Source organism: Mugil cephalus, chromosome 14 (assembly GCF_022458985.1).
Source record: "Mugil cephalus isolate CIBA_MC_2020 chromosome 14, CIBA_Mcephalus_1.1, whole genome shotgun sequence".
NCBI lineage: Eukaryota > Metazoa > Chordata > Actinopteri > Mugiliformes > Mugilidae > Mugil > Mugil cephalus.
The window spans coordinates 24,533,146-24,553,851 of NC_061783.1; the positions used below are offsets into that span (position 1 = coordinate 24,533,146).

The following is a 20,706-nucleotide window of genomic DNA, read 5'->3' on the forward strand; positions in this document are numbered from 1 at the left end:
CCGTGCAGGGCGCTGCTGTTGGGACTCGGCTGTAACCCGAACCTGGGCGACGTGTCTCTGGATCTCAGCTGCTGTGAAGTAAAGCCACTGTACACGTTGATAAATGTGGTTTTAGGCTGAAGGTTGAGTCCGTCCGTGTCCTCATGCGTCTGTCTCTGCTCTCAGCTGCGTTCTGGAGGCTCTCAGATCCTGGAGGGCTGCATCGCAGAGATCCCCAACATCTCCAGCCTGGACATTTCTGACAACGGTCGGGACCTTTTTTCACCTGAAAACGCTTTAAAGCGCTTTGACCTTTGGATCGTAGCTTATTTTATGTGTCTGTGCTCCGTGCTCAGGTCTGGACATGGATCTGATCACCCTGCTGGTCTGGATCGCCAAGAACCGCTCCATCAGACACCTCTCACTGGGCAAGAACTTCAACAATATCAAATCCAAGTGGGTCTCAGATAATCTGGATATTTCATTTGTTAAACTGTTCTCATGGAGGGGAAGTGCAGTATGAATTAAATAAATATAAGTTTCAAGTTGTACAACAAATAGAACATTAGATGTGCTTTACACATATATACATATATATATATAAAGCACAAAAGTAATTATTTTTTAATAATTTTATTTAACAAAATGATTTGTGTAATATGTTTTATTTATTATTTATGTAATGTGTAAAATAAATAATATAATGAAATAAATAATAATAAAATACGTAAACAAATTTAAATATAATAATAAATAATAAATTAAAAAATACAGAAAATTTTAAAAACACGAAATAAATATGTAAATAAATTAATTTGAATAATAAATAACAAATTACAAACTCTATGAAATTAGAAAACAAGCTTTAATTTTAATAATATTTATAAAAATATATGAACTTAAACAACAAAACTAAGTTTCATGGTGAAATCTTTATTTTATTCTTTTATAAATCTCTATCTTTGAGCCGCCCACAGAAACATTTGAAGATTTCCCTGAAATTTGTTAAAATTCTCTTGTTGTGAGTTGTTGATGTGTGAGGGGTGGGTTGAAGTTCTTAGTATGAAACTGACCTGAACTAGAATAAATCTTTGTTCTTAACATAAACCTTCTTTTTCTTGATCCTCTGTCACAGGAATGTGGCTCAGGTCCTGGACAACCTGGTCCACATGATTCAAGAAGAGGAGTCCGTGAGTAGAGCTCTTCATCTTTTATTTATTCTCCTCATTGATTCCTGTGACGTTCATTAATGAACTCTGCTCCGTCTCTGCAGCCGCTGACGTCTCTGTCTCTGGCCGACTCCAAGCTGAAGGCCGACCTGTCCATCGTCCTCAACGCGCTGGGCAGCAACACGTCCCTGACCAAGCTGGACATCAGCGGAAACTCCATGGGGGACATGGGGGCCAAGATGCTGGCCAAGGCCCTGCAGATCAACACCAAGCTGAGGTGAGACGTCCACCAGAGGACAGAGGACAGAGGACAGGCCACAGCATCGCATCAAGAAACCAAGAAAACATGACAATGATCGTGTCTGCAACTCCGTACGATGCCGCTCTGCTAAAGTCTATGTGCTGCTTTACAAGTATCTGCAGAGATCATCTTTTCTAAAAGAAACAGGCTTTGCAGTACATTTTAAAGGATATTCTATCTAGGCTGGTTCTGCAATGGGCTTCTAGTAAAAACATTTTACCTAATAAAATAATAGTTTTCACCTAAATCACCCAATCTAATGTTTAAAGGAGTAAATTTAGGACAGATATTTAAAGGCCTCAGTCAGTCACTGGTCCAGAGGTTTGAAACACAGGGACAATAAATAAAAAAGTAGATGCATCAGGTTTTCGTCTTCTTCATTATTACATCATTACATAATGATGAGTCAGTATTAAACACATGAAGCTGTTTTTTAGGAGCAGTAAATCTATAAAAAGGCTCAAACTGAAACATTTCAGAATCAGTTGTTTTGTTTTTATTGTTCTGAAAATTGTTTCCAAGGTATCGAAGAATTTAGAGGCCAGGTCGACAGTGTGTGATGTTCTTCATGTTTGTTTCCGTTGTGTTTTTGTGTGTTTGTGTCATTGCTGTGTGTGTGTGTGTGTGTGTGTGTGTGTGTGTGTGTGTGTGTGCAGGACTTTGGTGTGGGACAGGAACAGCGTCAGCCCTCAGGGTCTGCAGGACGTAGCAGCAGCTCTAGAGAAGTAAGTACGAGGTGACGGGAACAAAACCAGGCGCCTCGTTTATTAAAGGTTTGAACACAAACGTCATTTTAGCAGCAAACTGATGATGAAGCTGCTGATCTACTGAGGAGGTGAAATGAAAGTTGCATCTGTCAAACGTGCAAAATACTGGGCGGAGAAGTTGCAGATAGATTATTTAGTGCAGGTGGTGATTTACTAAAGATGGAACTGATTACAGTAACAAGTTTTTGCACCTTTATTTAGCACATTTTAAGCCTGAGCAGTGGCATCAACGACTGCAGTTATTTTTATTTCCTTTAACACCAAAATATGTTTATTTGCCTCCATTTCCATGGCTTCAAATTTGGTCTTGTGCTTCCATCCAGGCTCCTCTCCCACATTGTCTTTAGTGGACAGCGGTAAAATCCTCATTTAAATGAGGCAGTCTAGATCAGTTTTGACCTGTCGTCAATTGTGCATGAAATCTCCACAAAATCAACACGCACAATCTACCACACCCCTTATATAAAAGGCTGTCGCATGCTCCTCCACCAGGAACTACACCATTCGTTTCATGCCTGTCCCCATCATGGACGCTGCTCAGGCGCTGAAGGCAAATCCAGAGAAGACAGAGGACGCTTTACTGAAGGTTCCCATCGCTTTTCATTTTAACCTTCTGTCATGTGATATATATATATACACACTGTGTGAGTAGAAGAACTGATACTGTCTGATTCATCTGTTCATTCATGATGAAAATAAACTATTAACATGTCTGAAAGCATTCTGAGTTTACAGCATTTTTCATAGCTGCCTTGAAACTTTTGCACATTGAGCTGAAGGTTGAGATGTTTTCTGGTGCAGATGGAGCAGTACCTGCTGAGGAACCACGAGACGCGCAAATACCTGCAGGAGCAGGCGTACAGGCTGCAGCAGGGAATAGTGACCACCACCACCCAGCAGGCAGGCACACACTCACACAGACACACACATATAACACACACACACACACACACACACCCTCACCTGTAACCGTTAGAATAAAAAACCCTCAAACAGCCTTGTAAAGAAGTGAGGACCGGACAAAATGTCCTCACTTCCCTAAAGAGACACTGTCCACTGACCTCCTCCCTTTGCTGTGACCCAGATGATGGACACCATGTGTGTGAAGGTCCAGGATCACCTGAACTCTCTGAGGTTCAGCGAGACCAGCTGTGTCCAGGAGGACATGAAGGCGGCCGAGAACCTCATGAAGGACGCCAGGAACTCCAAAACTGTGAGAGGACCAACATGCTGCCTCGGCCCGTTCCCTAAAAACCAACTCTTCTCTAAGTTATGTGCTTTGTTTCCCAGCTGCTGCCCAACTTGTACCACCCGAGGAGCGGGGGGTCCAGAGGAGCCTGTGTCGGGGCCATTCAGGATAAACTGGAGTCCATGGCTGGAGAGGTGGCCAGAGTGATGGACGAACAGCTGAAGGTACAGGATGTGTAAGCGGGTTAATCCCACAGCGAGACACTCGTCCCTGGTCCGGGACACAGTGTGAGGTTTAATCTGTTCTTCCAGACGATGCTGGTGTCCATGGTGGACGCTGCCGAGGGGCTTTGTCCTCACGTGATGAAGAGGAGCAGCCTCCGTCAGGAGCTTCTGAAGGCCGGAGCCGGGAGGACGACTGTTCCCCGGAGCTTCATCACCACCACGCTGCTGGAACAGTCCGGCGTCGACATCGTCAACAAGATCAGGTCCGATCCCATGCTTCATACGTCCCCCATGTGTCTCCACAACACACCAGTCCTCTGTCCACTTCTGTGTTCTGTTTTGTGTTTTTTCTTATTTTTTGTGCGTCTTTTTATTTCTGTGTGAACCAGTGAAGTGAAACTCAGCATCGCGTCGTTTCTGTCTGATCGTATTGTTGATGAGATCCTGGAGTCTCTGTCCAAATCACAACATACTCTGGTTAGTGTCCTCTCTACCTGTCCTCCTTTTTACTCCGTCTTTCTACCCGCTCATCCCTCCGTTCGTCCTCCGTCCGTCTCCAGGCCGAGCATGTGATCAGGAAGAGTCATCCTCTGCTGGTCCAGGAGCCCCACACAGAGACGGAGGTCCTGGATGAAAGCGTCCTGCAGGCGGAGAACCACAAGCAGGAGCAGAGGAGCGAAGAGGGAGGGAGGAACAATGGGCTGGAGGACATGGACTCCTGCATGGTGGGAAAACACAAACATGACGAGTTTATCTGGACGATCTGGACAGAAATGCAAAGCTGAGACAGTTTCTTTTTTCTGTAGATGACTCCAAAATCCAAGAGGAAGAGTATTCTGGTGAGGATGCTGCGTCCCGTCTCTGTAGCGTTTGGTGAGTGATACATTTAAATTAATCTTATTTTTTAAATGTGCATAATACAGCTCCTCATCCTCAGTTTCTAACTATCCACCCGACAGAGATGGAGTTCGACCTGGACAAAGCTCTGGAGGAGGTTCCCATTCACGTGGAGGACCCCCCTCTTCCTCTGGACAGATCTCCGGTCCACTACGGAGACCTCCCTCCTCCTCCTCCTTCTCAGGACGCCGCCTCCGTCTGTTTGAGTGAGCTGCCTCCAGTGGAGCACAAGACTCTGGAGCATCACACTAAACTCCGGCCGAAACCCAAGAACAGGACGAAGCCCAGCCGGCTGCATGTAGGCCTCCCCCAGAGAAGCTGCTCCTCCCGGACGTCGCCGTGAATTCTTTCTGGTGCTTTATTCCTGTCGTCTGTGTTTCAGAGGGAGGCGCCACAGGAAGCAGAGCACAACAGCATCATGGGAAATCTGGACGAGGGCCTGGACGACTTCTTCTCCAAGAAAGTCATTAAACTTGGCTTCAAGTGAGTGTCACTAGATCCACTCCTGTTCAGGAGTAGGATAGCATGTACTACCTGTAAAAGATGCAAACATCTGAAACCTGGAGTACAATAGAAATCTGTGTTTCAGGTTAGTTGTGTGTACACAAGTTCTCCTGTGTGTGTTAATTTTGTGCAATAGTGCGTTCACAATGAGGGATGGGCATTGATAAGATTTTATCGATCTGATTCTTTCTTATCAACTCCTCCTGTGAATTTCTGGTCTAGTTTCTAAACCAGAGATCAGAGCTTGTAAACAGGAAACTGGTCTGTGGATCCTGTGCTAACTCTGCTGAGACTTGTTGACACATGGTGTCTCTCGGGGGATTTCATGATGCAGGAGGTGAAGTGAAGCCACTTCTGGACCGTGTCAGTTTCTCCAGCATCACGTTTTCCTCGTTGTCACATGATGTCAGTGACGTGGTTCATTGTAAAGACTGAAGAACTTTTAGGCGCCACCTTCTGGTCTGGGACGTAACGATTCAGCATGTAAAGAATCGATTAGCATGAAGGTTAATGATGTCGATGAGTTGAACCAGTTGGAACTGGTTCTTTTAAAGAATCGGTTCTCGATGCTCTTCAGCACAGAAAACACCTACATGTGACAGATCATCTCCATATTTCTATCCACATCTGCATGTGCAAACGTGTGTTATGGCCGTTGTGCAATGTGATCTGGCTCCTTACACAACTGGGCAAGATGCAACACAACGAGCGTTTCTGCACTTTAACTCAGCTCTCGAGCACTTTACAACTTTCCATATGAAACTCCTCTGATCCTCGACTCCAGGTCCATGATCCCTGGTCAGTTAGTGTGTAGCTCAACGTCTCTTTATTACATTTTCATTGTTTTTTATTGTTGCTCTTCTCCCTTTTCTGATAAAACAAACACCCACACATGCACAGACAGACACACGACTTAGATAAATAAGTAGATAAATAAATACAAATCAAACTTGAATCAAAAACACTGAGACAATAAAAGAGATTAAACATTAAACAATAAGACTCAGTTAAAAGCCAAACTAAAAAGTTAAGTGTTGAGTTTGTCTGATATAATAATGTCTTGTCTAGATATTACGCTGTTTTATGCTACGTTATGTAGCATCTCTGCTACAATCCGTCATGTTAACGTCACTGTTTGTTTGTTTATTAACGTGCATCATCGTCCCTTTCAGTAAACAAACAAACATCAGTGTGATTTTACGTCATGAGCAGTTCTGTGTTGTGTGCGTGAGTCTGAATCATGTCCTGATCTCGTCCAGGCGTCCCGGTGTCAGAGCTTCGCCGCCCAGCGCACAAGAAGCCACCGACAAGAAGCGTGAGTCCAGGAAGAGCGGCTTCTTCAACCTCATCAAGTCCCGAACGTCGCGCTCAGAAAAGAGTCACGGAGCCGCGTCCGCCACCACGCCCCCTCAGCTGGCCACGCCCACTCAGCAGGCCACGCCCTCCGCCGCCGTCAGCCCCGTGACCGAGGAGACGACGCCCAGGTCCCCGACGCCTCCACCGAAGGGCCAAGCCGCATGGGCGGAGCCTCACCAGGAGCTCCACAGGGCTCCGTCCCTGAACCACACGGATCCTGAGGCGGAGGCGTCTACGACCTCCACCACCACCAACGAACCCGCAAAGGAGGAGGAGAAGGAGAACGCGGAGGTCAAGGAGAACCTGGAGAACACGGAGAAACAGGAGAAGGTGGAGAAGAAGGAGAACCCCCACATACCTCGACACATGGGCGTCCCCGTCATGGGGATGGACCTGATGGCTGAGATGAAGGCCAGACAGGAGAAGAGGGCCGGGAAGAAGGTGAGAGACGACACTTCAGCATCATTTTATTTATTAGGAACGTTTCTCTCAGACTGAGATTTACAGTTAATAAAATAAAACCACGGCTTTTTGGAGACTCCTCTGTGGGGGAGGTGAGAAGCTGAGCTTCAGTAATTAACTTCTAAATCACTTCAGATTGTTAACCCTTTATATGCTGGTGTGTGTGAGGCCGTCGCACATTTACGTTAAAAACTAAACAACTAAACAAACACTGAAATATTTACATTATTCAGGTTCAGGGGCCTTTATTTCTGCCCGCAGGTAAACTTCAAAAGTTAAAGTTCAAAATCAGGTCATCCATCACTGTCAAAAACAGGAAGAACATGAAGAAATACAATAACTACACAGTAAACAACACAAACAACAATAAAAACAGTGAAGCTGCTGCAAACTTCAAGAACTAGATAAAAACACAATGCAAAGTGGATTTGTCTCGGAGGTTTATTCCACTCTATGTTTATTTTTAATAGTTATAATCTTCTAATCTTTGTCTTTATTTGGTTTGTTGTGTCAGATGATTTTTGTCGTAGTCTTTTCTTTACATAAATCCTCTAATCGTGATCACAAATACCAAATATTTAAAAGATTAATGTGTCACTGACTAAAGACGTTTGAGTTTTTTTGTTGCAGAGTCGTTTCCGTTGGATTATGTGTCTCGTGTTTTTAATAAAGTCAGGATTAAACGTGTCTCTGTCCTCAGATGGACTCGTCGTCAGGGGACAAAGTGGAGGCTGACAGAGGTGAGTGTCTCCAGACCCGTCCCATCCATGTGTCTCCTGACCTCTGCTGTAAAACCTGTTTGACACGTGCGTCCTCCTCCAGCCAAGTCAGACGTCCACCCTGACGTCCCAGGAGACGCTGATGAGTCCAGACCGGAGCCGGTGCCCAGGTCCAAGCCTCCGAGCGTCACCCCCAGACCCCCCCCGCCCCAGACCACCAAACCCCCAGTGGCGTCCCGCCCCTCCGGTCCCGTCAGTCCAACTAGTCCCAGACCAGGAAGCAACTGCAGCCTCAGTGAGTCAGGGGACAGAGTCAGGGGACAGAGTCAGGGGACACGTTGTCTGTATCTAAACTCATCATTTATTTACGTGTCTCAGATGAATCGTCCGAGGCTCCGGCCGGCGGCTCGTCTCCCAAAGGACCACTGCCCGCCCCCCGCCTGAAGAGGGCGCCATCAGAGCAGGACAGACCGAGCACCAGCAGCAGTCCTGCAGGACCCCTGTCCCCGGTCTCTCCTCTGGACGGTCCGTGTCTCTGTTTCCAGATGATCTCTGACCTGCTTCTAGCTTCAGCTTCTGATTATCACCTTCAGTTAATGTGTCTCCAGATCAGATTCACAGTGAATCATGTCATGAGTGGCGTCCTCCAGTCTCTGTCCCTGCAGACCCACTTTCTGTTCCCTGTTTCCACTGAAGTCCTACAGGGAAAAGGACTTTCTGCCCCATCTAAAACATATGTCTTCTCTATGACCTACTCCACTCAGCCCACAGCCCCAGGTCTTCTCTTACGAAGCAACCGTGGATGCCTTGAAATTATCATTATCATTATTATCATCATCATTATTAGATATAAATCCCTTTTCTCTTTCATTGGTTTCCTCCCTCTGTATAAATCTCAAACACTAATGTGAATTATTCCTGATTGATTTGACATTAACCGTTAACTCTGAGTTAATCCCGACCCCATCAGGACCAGTCTGTTCCTTTTCAGCCGGTTTAAAGACGAACCAGTCACTGAGAGAAGAGGAGATAATGTCCTATCTTCAGAATAAAGGCTCCATGACTGTGACACAGAGTCAATTTAGCAGCTCACAACTTGTGTAGTAATGAATGCTTTCAGGGCGTCTGACGCCTCCACACATGAAGCAGCAGCACATCTGCAGCAGAGGTCCCCCCAGCCTTCCTCCTCCTCCTCCTCCTCCTCCTCCTCCTCCTCCTCCTCCTCCTCCTCCTCCTCCTCCTCCTCCTCTGTGGTGTAATTAACACTCACAGGAACTCAGTATTTCCCCTTAAAGCAGCGTTTCCTCCTGTCGCATCACAGAGACGGAGCCTAAAGTTTAAAGTTGTGATTTTAAAATCAAGGAGACAGAGACGAGCTCCTGAACGTCGTCCTCACCTGGTTTAATACCTGAGTCTGTAAAGAGAAGAAGAAGAGGAAGAAGAATGGGTCTGATACCACCGACAGGAAGATAAAATGCTTTTTATTGTCTCCTGTTACTCTGGATGTTGAGGAGTCAGTGCGTCCATAGATTAGAATATTTAATCTGTCTCTTTTAAATCTGATATTATCTGATATTATATGCAGTAAATGTAGAAAACGTCTGTCAGGACTTTCAAGTTCAACTTGTTTATAAGAAGAAAAGAAGAAGTTTCTTCATCCACTTCTACTCGTTTGTCTCTTCTTCTTTTAGGATGATTTCTACACATTAAACTAAATTTGCATTGAAGCGTCACTAACATGTCGGTTCCTCTACAGTCCTTCTTTCTTCTCTCATCTAAATCACAGATCTGCAAACATCAAATCTTTTTCTGTAACGCGTCATATTCCCATGTTTTCTGATGAGTGTGTGGTTTAGTTTTTATCTTTTAAAAACAAAGACAAGCAGCTGATCGTCAGCGTGTGTTGATCATGTTTCTCCTCTTCCTCATGCAGCCGACTTTCCTGCAGACGCTGATGCTTTTGAGACTGAGTCCGGAGGAGGAGCAGGAGCAGGAGGAGGAGGAGCAGGAGGAGGAGCAGGAGGAGCAGGAGGAGGAGGAAGACAGTGGTCGTCTCTGAAGAGCTCATCGTGTCCTCCGGCTGAGAAGGAGGACGACCGCGAGCGCACCAAGTCTCTCCCCGCCTACGGTTCGACCACAGTTTATCATTCAGTCCAAATGAAACTCAACTCGGATATAATATAATAACTGGTCAGACCTTCAGTCTGGGTGTTAACATGTCGTTAGAGACGTGACAGATGTTCATGTTTAAACTTCTCATCAGTCCTTTACAACTAAAGACTGGAGATGAAACGTCTTCAGGAAACTTTAATGACTGAGGCCCTTCACAGAAATAACTTTCCCTCTGTGTGTGAACTTGTTAAAGCTCCTTCCATCTGAAAAGAAAAGAAAAGTAAAAACTAAATTGTCATCGTGAAGCACAGACGTATTTCTAAGCTTTTAGCTGTAGGACGTGTCAGTATCGTCCTGGACCTCCTCATCCTGCTACACGATGAAAGAGTGCGACTCTAAACTGATCTGAGCTTTGACTTAGTCTCATCCTACTGGAGGTCCCGTCCTGTCTTCGTATTGTCCTCATCCTCTGTCCTCTGTCTCTGTCTTTGTCTCCTGCAGTGACGCCTCCGTCTGAGGCCGACGTGGACCTCTGTCCGGCTGAGGAGGAGACTCCAGCTCCGAGCGCTGACGACGCATCAGAGGAGGAGTCTGGAGACGAGGCTCCTTCTGTCTGAGTCCAACCAGACGTCCCCCCCACCCCCACGCCCCCACCCTGTCCTCATAGGAGACGACTGCAGAGGCGCCAGCGCTGCTTCACATTCTTCTTCAGCTTCTGACTCTGAAGTGGCTCCATTACTGTCTCTGTCAACAGGTCTGAGACCATAAAGAACCGGTTTTATCTGCAGTGGATAAACACAAAAAACTTTAGTCCGAAGCACTGAGACAATGAGTCTGACTGGTTTGTGTCTGGTCGTAGGTTCAGATTTGGAACAGTTTCATGGTTTTATGTGCAAAGTGATGCACTGTAGCTGCTCTTTCAGTGAACACGTCTTCATCTTTCTATCCTGCACTCATCAGCAGAGATCACATGACCAAAGCTCAGGCCTCGTTGTTGTGTCACTGCAGCAGAGATGGAGCAGATGCTGCCTCCTCTTACATCAGAATATCATGAGCTGTTGTGCTTTTTGGAGGCTTCGTGTCTGCAAACTAGTGTCCATCACATTCCACTTCTCTCCTCCTCGGTTCTTAGTTCAAGCCTTGAGGCTTGAATTCCTCCTGCTCCCGTTTCAGTTTACATCCTTTAGTATTTACCTTGAACTGAGGCACAGAAAAAGCGTAGGAAGCAAACGTGGCTCAGACAGATGTTGAGGTTTATGGTCTGAACCGGTGCCTTGTATTTAAACCAGATAATCCCCTCATTTCATCCATAGCTCATTTAGTATTTAGTTTCCGGCCTGAAGCGTTTTACAGTTCACTCTCAATCTGATATGAACATGATTTAAAGCTTTAAAAGAGGTTTATACGTGATATGCATCCAAATGTGGTTTAATTCAAACAATGAGACTGAACATGTGCAGTTGAACATTGTATTTGTGTCTTTGTGTGCGTGTGAGTCACTGAGGACCTTTGGACGCGTGTCCTCTTTGTAAATGTGTCTCTGCTGCTGTATGCTCACCAGAACACGCCCCGTCTGTCCGTCTGTCCGTCTGCCTGAGGCCGGACGCTGCACTTACCCCCGGGATCAGTGTAAATACTGCATGTACTGACGTTTGTTCAATAAATGGGGGTTTTATATCAGAGATAAATAACTTTATTGTATCGTGAGCAGAGAAATCATTTCATTAAAACTTGGTGATGGTTTTTATTTTACTGGGAGGATATTTTTTAAAAGAAATCTATTCTTTTAAAGTCAATAAGCTGTCAGATGTTTCTGTGTTTGTGTTTGTATCAATAAATCCTGTTTTACTGGTCTCTCTCTGCGTCTCTTTGTGTGTCACCCCTCCCTCCGTGTACCAGCAGTCCCTCTCTCTTTAGTCTCGTTTGTCTGATCTCAGACCTCAGGAGACGTCGGCGGGTGAAGTCGTCCGAGCAGATTTTAGCTTTTTTATTTTATCTCGTTGAAGAATCGTCTCTGTCTGCGAGTTTTTTTTTCTTTTTCTTTTTAAAGTCGTCCCCCCTCGTCTCGGTTTCGTCGGACTGGTCTCCAGCACCATGGACAGCGCCTTGGAAAACCTGGACGCTGCAGGTTTCTTACAGATCTGGCAACATTTTGACAAACACGGTAAGAAAAGGAGAGTTTACGTCGCTTCATTTATCCAACGTGAAACTAAAAACGATTTAATGAGTCAAACAAGTGTGAGTTCAGAGAGGACTTTGTGTAGCATGTTGTAGAACTATTTAATCATCAGTGAATCATCAGATTTCCTTCAGGTCCTTGATAGTCTTTACATATTATATTAGAAGTATTTTGTGTCTTTTAAGAGATAAAAAAAAAAGACAGAAGTGACATTAAAGCCGTAGATGTGGATGTTTTCAGGATCACTGCAGCTCTTTTTGTTCTTTTTCTTGTATTTGTGTCTCGTCCTGAGATAAACAGCTCATCACAAACTAACCAAGAGACAAAAAGCAACAAAAAAATAGGTTAAATCATCAGTAAAGGCTGAAAGAATTGGAATAAACGTCTTCATTTCCAGGCTGTTTCCCCTAAAAAGGAAATAAAACATAGAAAACTATTAAAAAGATCATTCTTCTAAAAAAAAAATAAATAAAAATAAAATGAAATGGAAAGTGAAATAATGACTTTTGATTGGCTGCTGCTCTGTCAGAAGAAAAATAAAATATAAAAATATATTAATTTTACTGCACATTTTGCACATCTATCTATCTATCTATCTGTCTGTCTGTCTGTCTGTCTGTCTGTCTGTCTGTCTGTCTGTCTGTCTGTAAAACATAGATTTAATGCATTCATAAAAGTAGTATAACTCCTCTGTATTTTTTTTCCTTCCTTCGCTCCAGACCACGGCTACATCGAGTGGCACCAGCTGGACGCCTTCTTCCAACACATGCTGCAGAAACTTGGGATGAAGGTAACTTTAACTCGGTATCAGCTCAGGTCTCAGGTCTCTGCAGGATCTTTGAGGTGATTCTGTTCAGCTTCTGTCTCCAGCTCAGACCCAGTGTGTCTTCTTTCAAAGCTGCCACTAGGGGGCGCTAAAGACAGTTCAATTCTCCACTTATAACAAGTGGTGGTTGTTTTCTGCCGCAGCCTTGTTGTTATTGTCAAAGCTGATGCTTAATTCTTTATTTATTGACACTGGCAGTGATTTTATTCCCAGTAGTAGATCTGCTTTAGACTCTGAACCCAAGATAATTGAAAAAAAAAAAAAGCCCAACGTGTGACCGGCCGCCTAACACCCTGAACATGTCGCTGATGTTTTCAGAGGGAGGAGATCACTGAGGACAAAGTCAGAAGACTGAGAGAAAGATACATGTCTGCGTACGACACCGCGTCCGACAGACGTCTCCAGATCCAGGAGGTACCGAGGAGACGCCCCCACCTGTAACCGACACATCCACCCACAGTCTGAGTATCTAAAAGTGTGTCCTCCTTCCAGCTGGCCACCGTCATGCTTCCTGAGGAGGAGAACTTCCTGCTCCTGTTCCGCCGAGAGACGCCGCTGAACAACAGCGTGGAGTTTATGAGGGTGAGGGTCAAAGGTCAGCTCCTGATGAAGGAGGTGGAGGAACCGAAGCTGCTCATGAAGCCTCCAGACCCGTCCCTGAAGGACGTCTATGATGGAAAAGAAAACGCTTGGTGGACCGACACGCGTCAACACTTTACTGGGATGTTGGTGTTGGTTGTAATCAGTCTTTCTTTTTTTATTAATTCCAGATCTGGAGAAGCTACGACACCGACAGCAGCGGCTACATCTCAGACATCGAGCTCAAGGTGATTCAAAGATAAAGATTTTTACCGTCAAGGATTCAATGAAACTTTATTGTCATTCCAACAACATTCACATTAAATAAACTTAGATCTAGCTTCCTTTGTGTCTGTTCCCACGTCCTGTTTCATTCCCTCTAACCAGCCTTGTGTGTCCCTCCAGGGCTTCCTCCAGGACCTGTTCCTCCAACACAAGAAGTCGGTCACCGCTGAGAAACTTGAGGAGTACACGGACACCATGGTGAGAGGAGGAGGAGGACGTGGTGTTTGTCACTTCCTGCTCCTTCACTCTGACTTTTCTACTTTTCTCCTCCGTGTAGATGAAGATGTTTGACAAGAACAAAGATGGCCGACTGGACCTGAACGACCTGGCCAGGTACTGATGGTGATGGAGCCTGGACCACTGGTCATTTTACGTCTCTTTGTGTTTGGTTTTGTATCTTTCATGGTCACGTTGCGTCGTTTGGAATCTTTTTGCGTGATCGGTTTTAACCCACAGGGATCTTCTGGTCCACTGCTTCTCATTTCATTTTTTCATCTGTTGTGGACATTTTCTGATTATTTTAAGTTTGTTGTGAGTCCCTGTCCAATAACTCTGTGTGTCCTTGTGTTTGTGTTGCACATCTAATTGTACCTTTGAGTCTCTTTGTGGTGGCTCTGCATGTGTTGTGGCCAATCTCTTGATCGTTTAAGTCTCTTTGTGTTGGTTTTGCATCGTTTAAAATCAAGCTGTTCCTCTCTGGGACAACGTTGCATCTGTTGTGGTTGTTTTGAATAAGTTTGCAGGTTTTAAACCTACGTGTGGTTGCTACATGCATAACTACAGCGGTATAACTCATGTTATAACTGATTCATTATATTACTCAGAATTATTTGTTACACGCAGCAGAAACACACAGAAGTGACATAGATGCCAGTTAATTTATATTTATTTTCTCCATTGTTGTTTTCTGTGCCGGGAGAAAAGTGGATTAGATTATAAGTTCTTTTCAGAAGTCTAGAAACACATGTGAACACTGATGAGACCCTTCATGTGTCTGTGACATCTACTTAACATTTATTTCTCTTCCTCTAGAATTTTGGCGCTGAAAGAAAACTTCCTGCTGAAGTTTAAGATGGATGTAAGTCTGCAGGGTATTTAGATGGAAGCTAAATAAATCTAGAGTCTAGATGCTTTCATCTGTTTGCACATGAATGTGTTGTGGACTTTCAAGTGCTAACGTCTCTGGGTTTCCTGGGTCTCAGGCCTGCAGCCAGGAGGACAGAAAGAGGGACTTTGAGAAGATCTTTGCTCACTACGACGTTGTGAGTTCACATTTATTTGCTCATTATCGTCTAGTTTTAAATTTTTCCAGTGAGGATCAAATGGATTTGACGTGTTCGCTTCGTTGTGTATCGCATATGTTGTATCAGATTTTACTCATCTACATTTCTTGGATCACATTTAACGTTTTACTCTTTTATTAACTTTGGTCTTTACACATCTCTCAGGTATTTTTCTGTTTTTTCGGTGCAGTTTTTTTTTTTCTTTGGAGTTTGTCGTTGTTCATGGTTTATATATGTTATAAATATTCTGTTTTTAGAGTAAGACGGGCGAGCTGGAGGGCCCTGAGGTGGATGGATTTGTGAAGGATATGATGGAGCTGGTGAAGGTGAAACTCTTTTCTGTTCAAGTGTGCACGTGTTTTTGACAATAATACAACTAAACTAAACTAAAGAGGATTCAAACAACGTGAACTAAACCTGATGCACTAAATGACTCCCTCCCCTTTTCATTCAGACACCACTTGAACCTTTTATTTGGTGTTTTGATCCTCTGACCTTTGTGCCACCCACCCACAGCCCAGCATCAGTGGAACAGACCTGGACAAGTTCAGGAAAGCCCTGATGGGTCACTGTGACATCAACGGGGACGGAAAGATCCAGAAGAACGAGCTGGCTCTCTGCCTCGGCCTCAAGCTCAGCTAACGCTCTTCACGCGTCCTCCCTCCATCTCTGTCCATCCCACTGCATCATCCCACTGCTCTGTTCACACTGGATTTATTCCTCGTCACATCCAGAGCCCCTCATGTAAAGAACTTCCTGTATTGATATCTTTTTCTCCTGTTACCAGGACCTTGTACATTCTTCTGTTAAAGTTGAACGTAGAGTGCATTAAACATTAAACGTGAATCTGTGTCAGATAGAATGATAACGGTGGAGCTCTGAGGTATAAGATGCAAAAAATGAAATGTCTGGATAGTGTCTCCTGACGGTGGTGTTTCTTCATGACTCAACGGCACGCTGCTTCTTTGTGATGTGCTAATAAACTGTCTGAAACGACGTCTGCACGACTTTTATTTTGAAACCGGGAAAATGATCGGTCTTCCTCTTCTGACACAATTCAGAGGTTGAATTCTTTTATTTGAAGACGCTGCACACACCACAGCGTAGAAGAAAACACGGGCAACGATCCAGCAGCTTCACTGGTCCAAAGAGTCTGGACACTAGAAATGAAAACTAATGATGTGACCATGCTGGTGCACTGCATCAGATCAGATATCAATGGAGACATCATCACCTGCACGCTTCCTTCCTTCACATTTTAGTGCATATGAACATCTCTACACAAATTTTGAAATTCCAAAAAATATATAAATAAAATAAATTCTTTAAAAAAAGTCCACCACCCTTTCGTAACCTTAGTGGACAAAACCCATGAAACAAAAACTGCTATAGAAACTGAACTGATTAATATTTTTTTCTGATTTTTACTCATAAATCTCTTAAACCACTTCAGTACTTTACAAATCTATCAAAAATTCAACCAGTTTGAGGATTTTTAACCCTTTAAATTCCAGTTTGATTACTTAAAAATCACTGTTTTTTTGTTTGTTTTTTTACAAAAAAAAAAAAAAATCATAAAAATTAAGTTATTTTTCATAAAACAAATGTTGGGTGGCTGGTCCATTTTTTTTTTTTTTTTTTTTTTTTAGTCTTGAGTCTTGGATGTGACCAACATTATCTTAAGTATTGACTTGATTGCATCATTAGTTTTTTGTAGCATCAGATTAAAAATTTACGTCTAAAAATGTTCCATTGACTGTCATTATAACCACATTTATTAATCTCTCAGCCACGACACAATAAAATCATTCACTCTGTGATATTAGGGTTCATTCAGGAGAAAAATGGTCAGATTTGTTATTTTTCATGTTCAACACTAAAACCATCCATTCCCCTGTTATAGGGCCTATGAATAAAATGTTTATTTCATTCGTTTCTGCTCGTGTTAATGGGCTTAGCAGCTATTTGAAAGTGTGTGTGTCTATGGGCCACATATACACTCTTTTTCAAGTGCTGAAGTGGTTTATACAGAAAAAAACAGAAGTTTTAATAGCAGTTTTTGGACATGGATGTTTTTATCCACTAAGGTTACAAGCAGGTGGTAAGTTAAACAGATGCCTGAGGGTTAACTCAAGGAACCATATATGGTAACTTCACTGATCTTGAGTTTCTATTGAAAGATTTCACAAAAGTTTGCACTACAGTAACACTCTAGGGTTTAAATGTATAATTTCCCAGTATTTCAAGGGTTGAATGTTTATGCTGTGATTTCCCTCAGGTTTGACCATTAGAAGACCATGTATTTTCCAGTTTACATGTTTAAAAGATATATAAGGCTAAATGCTAAAGTGAAAAGGATCCGGAGGAATGTGCAGCAGAAATAGTTTATACTGACCACAGAGGAAACAGGATCAACAAAGTCAAAGTCAGCCTGTCTTGAGTTTAGGCTGCAGCCGTAGACATCCCAATGAATAAAAGCCAAACACCAGAGGAGGAAGATGAGGAAAATTTATTAACTGAGCTTTTAGAGCTTAGAGCCTCTCAGCTGAAGGGAATGTTGAACTGATGATTAGTGGAAGTGAAAACACCTGCTCAGGTAGATGGAGATGGTGCCAGTGTGAGATGTAATTAGTTGACTGGGCATTTTAAAAGGCCCCTGACAGCTGATGGTGGTTTCTTTCATTTCTTTGTGGTGGATGAGTGAAGGATGGTGTCTGGATTATTTGTCAGGTATTTGTCTTCATGTTATCTGCAGTTCCACCAGCCTGGTTTGATTGATTTGTTCTTCATTTCATTTTCAGGGTGCTGTTGCTCTCACTTTTGGCCTTTGGGCAAAATGCAAATGGTGAGAATCCACTCCACACAGTCTATGTCCATTTACTGTCTTCTTAAACTTTTAAAATGGTCTTTTCTGGTTGTTTCTAGCTCTAAGCAACAGAGGTGGAGGCTCCAGTGGTGTTAAACCTTACTTTGATATGGCTCATGACTATCAGCCTGCTTCTTCCCAACTAGGAGACTCTCCAGATACTCATGGACCTGGTAGTCAAGTAGAAGGTCACAGTCCTTCAGGAAATGTTTCTAGGTACAGTCTGAGGTCAACGATCTCTTCAAAGCCCAGACAACCTCCACAAGAGATCTACGATCAAACTAATTCGGGTGTCCTCCAGACCAAAGTTGGCGTGTTGGACTCACCCCCGAAAGTAAATAAGTTTCAACCGACTATTGTTTCAAGTCAACCAATTGAGCTCACCTTCCCAGAAAATCCCCAGGAGTTTCTAAGTTACCCACCCCAGCCCCAACCAAGCTACCCGTCTGGGCCAAAGCTCCAGCCCCAAACAAGCTACCCGTCTGGGCCAAGCTCCAAGCCACCAAAATACCCGTCGGGCTAAGACTCCAGCCCCAACAAGCTACCCGTCTGGGCCAAAGCTCCAGCCCCAACCAAGCTACCCGTCTGGGCCAAAGCTCCAGCCCCAAACAAGCTACCCGTCTGGGCCAAAGCTCCAGCCCCAAACAAGCTACCCGTCTGGGCCAAAGCTCCAGCCCCAAACAAGCTACCCGTCTGGGCCAAAGCTCCAGCCCCAACCAAGCTACCCGTCTGGGCCAAAGCTCCAGCCCCAACCAAGCTACCCGTCTGGGCCAAAGCTCCAGCCCCAACCAAGCTACCCGTCTGGGCCAAAGCTCCAGCCCCAAACAAGCTACCCGTCTGGGCCAAAGCTCCAGCCCCAAACAAGCTACCCGTCTGGGCCAAAGCTCCAGCCCCAAACAAGCTACCCGTCTGGGCCAAAGCTCCAGCCCCAAACAAGCTACCCGTCTGGGCCAAAGCTCCAGCCCCAAACAAGCTACTCGCCCCAGTCCCAACCACAGGAGTGGCCGAGCTACCAATCCAAGCCCAAGCCCCAACCACAGGAGTGGCCGAGCTACCAATCCAAGCCCAAGCCCCAACCACAGGAGTGGCCGAGCTACCAATCCAAGCCCAAGCCCCAACCACAGGAGTGGCCGAGCTACCCGTCTGGGCCCCAACCCCAGCCCCGGCCGAGCTACTCGCCCAAGCCCCAACCACAGGAGTGGCCGAGCTACTCGCCCAAGCCCCAACCACAGGAGTGGCCGAGCTACCAATCCAAGCCCAAGCCCCAACCACAGGAGTGGCCGAGCTACCAATCCGGGCCCCAGCCCCGGCCGAGCTACCCATCCAAGCCCCAACCACAGCCCCAACCACAGGAGTGGCCGAGCTACCCGTCTGGGCCCCAGCCCCAGCCAAGCTACCCATCCAAGCCCCAATCCCAGCCCCGGCCAAGCTACCCATCCAAGCCCAAGCCCCAGCCCCAACCACAGGAATGGCCGAGCTACCCGTCTGGGCCCCAGCTCCGGCCTCAACCCCAGCTCCGGCCGAACTACCCGTCTGGGCCCCAGCTCCGGCCGAACTACCCGTCTGGGCCCCAGCTCCGGCCGAACTACCCGTCTGGGACCAAGCCCCAGTCCCAGCCCCAACCACAGGAGTGGACAAACTACCCATCTGAGACCCAGCCCCAGCCCCAGCCCCAACCACAAGAGTGGCCGAGCTACCCGTCTGGGCCCCAGCCCCAGCCAAGCTACCCATCCAAGCCCCAATCCCAGCCCCGGCCAAGCTACCCATCCAAGCCCAAGCCCCAGCCCCAACCACAGGAATGGCCGAGCTACCCGTCTGGGCCCCAGCTCCGGCCTCAACCCCAGCTCCGGCCGAACTACCCGTCTGGGCCCCAGCTCCGGCCTAAACCCCAGCTCCGGCCGAACTACCCGTCTGGGACCAAGCCCCAGTCCCAGCCCCAACCACAGGAGTGGACAAACTACCCATCTGAGACCCAGCCCCAGCCCCAGCCCCAGCCAGGCTACCCGTCTGGGACCAAGCCACAGCAGTGGCCGAGCTACGCGTCTGGGCCCCCACAAAACGTCAATCCAAGAAGCTCTAGACCAGCTCCGTTGGCTCCCAGGTCTTATCGCAGGTGGCGACTAATGGCACCTGCGTCTGACAGACCTCGTCAACCCTGAACCAGATGAAGTAGATTGAACTGGCCTCACATTTGATCAAGTTTCATGTCGAAGGCTAATGTTTGAGACTTAACACTGTTTCTGTTCTCAGGTTCCTGAAGGGTGGAAGGTGTTGGTCCTGGTGTGGCATCACTAGTGCAAAAAACTCTATTAAAGTCAAAGAAATTACACCGTTGATGCTTTAATTTGCAGATATTAATGAGTAGGTTGGGGATGGAGTTTGTAGCCTGATACTCTCACCTGCAGAGGTGGAAAGTAATGAAGCACAAATACTTCAGGTTTTTTTTTTTTCTGGTATCTGTATTTCTTTTTTTGACAACTTTACTTTTCCTTCCCACATCTGTCCACATATCTGGACTTTCTGCTCCTTTTGGAAGAACGGGCTCGTTGCATTTAACCGACATGATCGGACATGAGAGCATCGAAGGAAAGTGGAGAATGCTGTATTGCTGATGATGCTTCATGAGATTAGAAAAGCTGGGGCTTCCAGTCCATCATGGCATCATGGAATTGAGCTTTTCCTGTTTTACAGCACCTGTGAAATTTGAAAAGTTGCAACATCTGAAGTCCAACGATCGGAGGGGATGTGTCAGTTTACAGTTTAGCATCAGTCGAGTCTATAAAGTTCATAAATGTGTCAAAGACTGGTCTGTGTTCTGATCTACCTGCTGCTACTATGCAGATCTTGGTTATAGCATTTGAGGAAATGATGGAACTGGATTCAGAATTGGCTTTAATTCCCCCCCGATTCTCAAACCTGTTTGTTTCTCAGCTTTGACATGAACTTAATGTTCTGGAAACTGTGACAAACGACTGCATCAGGCCTTAATGGTTGATTAACAGCTCTTTG

The 20,706-nt window shown here is 45.4% G+C and overlaps 2 protein-coding genes and 1 long non-coding RNA gene across 4 annotated transcripts in view; all 3 read left to right on the top strand.

The window, feature by feature from the left end:
- LOC125019746 (F-actin-uncapping protein LRRC16A) overlaps positions 1 to 11,533 on the top strand; it is a 31,794-nt gene extending 20,261 nt beyond the window's left edge. For both annotated transcript variants that reach the window (XM_047604709.1, XM_047604710.1), the window contains 22 exons: positions 9 to 78; positions 166 to 247; positions 336 to 435; positions 1,115 to 1,169; positions 1,253 to 1,425; positions 2,106 to 2,174; positions 2,709 to 2,802; positions 3,018 to 3,116; positions 3,301 to 3,429; positions 3,507 to 3,629; positions 3,717 to 3,892; positions 4,019 to 4,106; positions 4,190 to 4,354; positions 4,436 to 4,502; positions 4,589 to 4,824; positions 4,909 to 5,009; positions 6,290 to 6,827; positions 7,549 to 7,588; positions 7,671 to 7,862; positions 7,946 to 8,092; positions 9,501 to 9,695; positions 10,181 to 11,533. In XM_047604709.1, the coding sequence (XP_047460665.1) occupies positions 9 to 78; positions 166 to 247; positions 336 to 435; positions 1,115 to 1,169; positions 1,253 to 1,425; positions 2,106 to 2,174; positions 2,709 to 2,802; positions 3,018 to 3,116; positions 3,301 to 3,429; positions 3,507 to 3,629; positions 3,717 to 3,892; positions 4,019 to 4,106; positions 4,190 to 4,354; positions 4,436 to 4,502; positions 4,589 to 4,824; positions 4,909 to 5,009; positions 6,290 to 6,827; positions 7,549 to 7,588; positions 7,671 to 7,862; positions 7,946 to 8,092; positions 9,501 to 9,695; positions 10,181 to 10,296 (3,055 nt within the window). In that variant the 3' untranslated portion in view covers positions 10,297 to 11,533. The remainder of the gene's footprint in view (positions 1 to 8; positions 79 to 165; positions 248 to 335; positions 436 to 1,114; positions 1,170 to 1,252; positions 1,426 to 2,105; positions 2,175 to 2,708; positions 2,803 to 3,017; positions 3,117 to 3,300; positions 3,430 to 3,506; positions 3,630 to 3,716; positions 3,893 to 4,018; positions 4,107 to 4,189; positions 4,355 to 4,435; positions 4,503 to 4,588; positions 4,825 to 4,908; positions 5,010 to 6,289; positions 6,828 to 7,548; positions 7,589 to 7,670; positions 7,863 to 7,945; positions 8,093 to 9,500; positions 9,696 to 10,180) is intronic.
- A 142-nt stretch (positions 11,534 to 11,675) lies between these two features.
- On the top strand, positions 11,676 to 15,827 carry LOC125019769 (secretagogin-like). The gene is made up of 11 exons (XM_047604748.1): positions 11,676 to 11,843; positions 12,578 to 12,648; positions 13,003 to 13,098; positions 13,177 to 13,266; positions 13,455 to 13,511; positions 13,669 to 13,746; positions 13,826 to 13,881; positions 14,581 to 14,626; positions 14,751 to 14,810; positions 15,089 to 15,157; positions 15,348 to 15,827. The coding sequence occupies exons 1-11, from the start codon at positions 11,774 to 11,776 to the stop codon at positions 15,471 to 15,473; spliced, it is 819 nt and encodes a 272-aa protein (XP_047460704.1). The 5' UTR covers positions 11,676 to 11,773; the 3' UTR covers positions 15,474 to 15,827.
- Positions 15,828 to 19,564: 3,737 nt separating this feature from the next.
- LOC125019800 lies at positions 19,565 to 20,026 on the top strand. The gene is made up of 2 exons (XR_007114122.1): positions 19,565 to 19,866; positions 19,948 to 20,026. It is a non-coding gene; the product is annotated as an uncharacterized LOC125019800 (long non-coding RNA).
- Positions 20,027 to 20,706: the final 680 nt, after the last annotated feature.